At 38.5% G+C, this 2876-nt stretch overlaps 1 protein-coding gene across 1 annotated transcript; it reads right to left on the bottom strand.

The window, feature by feature from the left end:
• Positions 1–714: 714 nt before the first annotated feature.
• LOC129115060 (olfactory receptor 11A1-like) lies at positions 715–1644 on the bottom strand. Its single transcript, XM_054626821.1, has one exon. It carries the CDS (start codon positions 1642–1644, stop codon positions 715–717), a length of 930 nt encoding a protein of 309 aa, XP_054482796.1.
• Between the last annotated feature and the right edge of the window lie 1232 nt (positions 1645–2876).

Here is a 2876-nt window from a genome sequence, read left to right as displayed (position 1 = left end):
AAAATGCTTTATAATGTGGATAATTATGTGTATTGTTATAATGCATTGTGATTATTAATCAGTGCTTGTAACTTTAGGTATGCAAAGTATCTTTAATGCTTTATAGACATGGGCGTCATAGAAAGTGTTACCAGAAAAACGTTTTTAGGTGTATGTCTATTGGACTATTTGCACGGCATTCTATAACAACAAGGTAATTCATAATGCTTTTAATACTACACTTTAGGATTAAGAAAATATATAAAATAAACAAAAATGCTAAGTAAAATGGCTTCTTCACGTCGTGCTATTGGTCCAGCTGTCCCACTGTCTACAATGTACGGCACCTTTACATGTCAGGAACTGGAAGAGTCACTTTATTCAAATAGTTGTTCAGCACAAGACTTTAATCACAGTGTATTTCTATAACCATTACAACCACTGACAAAGCAGCAACTGCACAATTTCTACATTTGTAAAAATATAAATGTTTTGCTGGTTTTAATTTGCTGCCTTATGTGGAAAACTTTGTCCATAAATATAATGCACAATTCCTCTTGCATCTCAAGATGCATCCTTTTTGCAAACTCAACAGTTTTCCACTCAAAGATTCAAACTTTTGTTTAGATGTTTATTTTTTAACACCCACATTCCTTAGGCAGACATGTGCTACAGACAAGGCATTTTTATGTTATTGAAGCTCAGGAAAAAAACTACATGGCTTTCAACAGTACCTTACATTTTACCAAAGACCAGACTTTTACATATGATGCGGATTTTGGTCAAATTCAGTCCGTACATTAAAGGGTTGAAGAGCGGTTGGCAAGTGAGAAAGTATAAAGATAAAAAGATGCGCAACATAATTGGTGCTCTGGTCATATCAAATCTGCCCTGCACTATTTCAAAGAAACACCCAAAGGAGAAGTTCAGGAGGGAAGCGAGATGAGGTGTGCAGGTACTGACAGCTTTCTGTCTGGTCTGTTTAGAGCCAGAGAAACAAACTCTGAAAATCCTCATGTAAGTGAAACAGATTACTGTTGCAAGACCAAATATTACAATGAAAGTGTACATCAGTCCATAGATGTTGTTGACCGTCGTGTCATAGCAGGCCAGTTTCACAACAGAGTAGTTGTCACAGAACGATCTGTCAATAATGTTCCCACACAGCTGTAAAGATGCACTCAAAGATATCACGACTACAATATTAAGAAGAGGGAATAACCATGTTAAAGCAATAAGCATGGTAACCTTTTTAAATGCCATATGTGTGTTATATTGTAGAGGATAACAGATAGCGAGATATCTGTCATAAGACATGATGGCTAAGTTATAAAATTGTACGTTTGCATAAGTGTACAAACAGAAAATCTGCAGGAAACAAAAGGTAACAGAAATAACGTGAATGTCAGAGAGGATCTGGACCAGAAGGAATGGAAACAACCCTGTACTACCAAACATTTCATTTACAAACAGGCTGCACAGAAAAAGGTACATAGGTTCATGTAAGCTTCTGTTCATACAGATAACCACAATGAGCAAAAGATTGGTGCAAACAATTACAACATAAAAACACATAATAATCATGAAAAATAAGTATTTAAACAGCCCAAGATCAAAGTAGGCTCCAAAAGTGAAATGTGAAACCTGTGTGGAGTTTATCATCATCTGTTAAAAATTGAAGTTTGCACAAAATGAATGATTTAGACTTTCTATATTTACAGAAATCAAACTAGTTAAGATGTTACATTTATGCTTTCCTGGACTCACTGCATAAACACACATACAGAATTCAGCCTGCAAACAGTAAAGACGTCAAATCTCACAAAGACACGCGTGACAAATTCTCCAAACGTATTATTTACCTTATTTAAATTCAATACAATGTTTAGGTTATAAATGACAGAACGGTTTATGACATTGTGTGAATCCTAACATTCATCAGCTGTCTAGTCATGACTGCTTTGGAAATGAGATGAAGCTCTCCCTCTGCTTCTTTAAACTATTCAGGTCAGAAGATGTGGCGTCATCACCACAGCAGACATCTAACTGATGTCACCTGCTGTCATCATATTAAAAACAACAAAGTTCAGTCAAACCAATAATTTGATTCTTTTTTCCCATAACACATAGCTATAGTATATATTATAGTAATATATATTGGTAACCAAGTTATCATTAAAGTCCTTTTTCAGCATTAAAAAATAAAGATATATGTGTATTTATAAAGAACGTTTTATCAAAAAATGTGCATTATGTGATTCATAAAAGAGGACAAATACAAACAAAAAGGTGTAAAGAAGAAATAGGATCATTCAAAAGCACAAAATAGGATCATTCAACAGCACACAGCCCCCTTCCCCCAACTTGTCCCTCTCAATTAACCATGTGAGAAAAGAACTGAAGAGAATAAAGGTGAGAAAAGCCACGGGTCCGGACGGCATCAGCTCAAGGCTCCTCAGATCCTGCGCAGACCAGCTGTGCAGGATAGTGGAGCACATCTTTAACTTGAGCTTGAAGCTGGGGAGGGTACCACAGCTATGGAAGACGTCCTGCGTGGTACCAGTCCCAAAGACCCCGGGGGCCAAGGACTTCAGCAGCTTCAGGCCGGTGGCATTAACATCCCACCTGATGAAGACCCTGGAGCGGCTGGTCCTTGTGCACATCCGCCCCCTGGTGATCTCATCTTTGGACCCTCTTCAGGTCGCCTACCAATCTGGCATCAGGGTGGATGACGCTGTCATCTACCTGCTACAAAGATGCCTTTCTCACCTGGAAAAGGCTGGAAGCACTGTGAGAGTCATGTTCTTCGACTTCTCCAGTGCCTTCAACACCATCCAGCCTTTGCTTCTGAGGGACAAGCTGGAGCAGACCGGGGTGGACCACCACCTCACTGCGTG

This window comes from Anoplopoma fimbria, unplaced genomic scaffold (genome assembly GCF_027596085.1).
Source record: "Anoplopoma fimbria isolate UVic2021 breed Golden Eagle Sablefish unplaced genomic scaffold, Afim_UVic_2022 Un_contig_13897_pilon_pilon, whole genome shotgun sequence".
NCBI classification, from domain to species: Eukaryota; Metazoa; Chordata; class Actinopteri; order Perciformes; family Anoplopomatidae; genus Anoplopoma; species Anoplopoma fimbria.
Note: the sequence above shows the minus strand (reverse complement) of the source record. Positions and strands in the feature narration are given on the sequence as shown.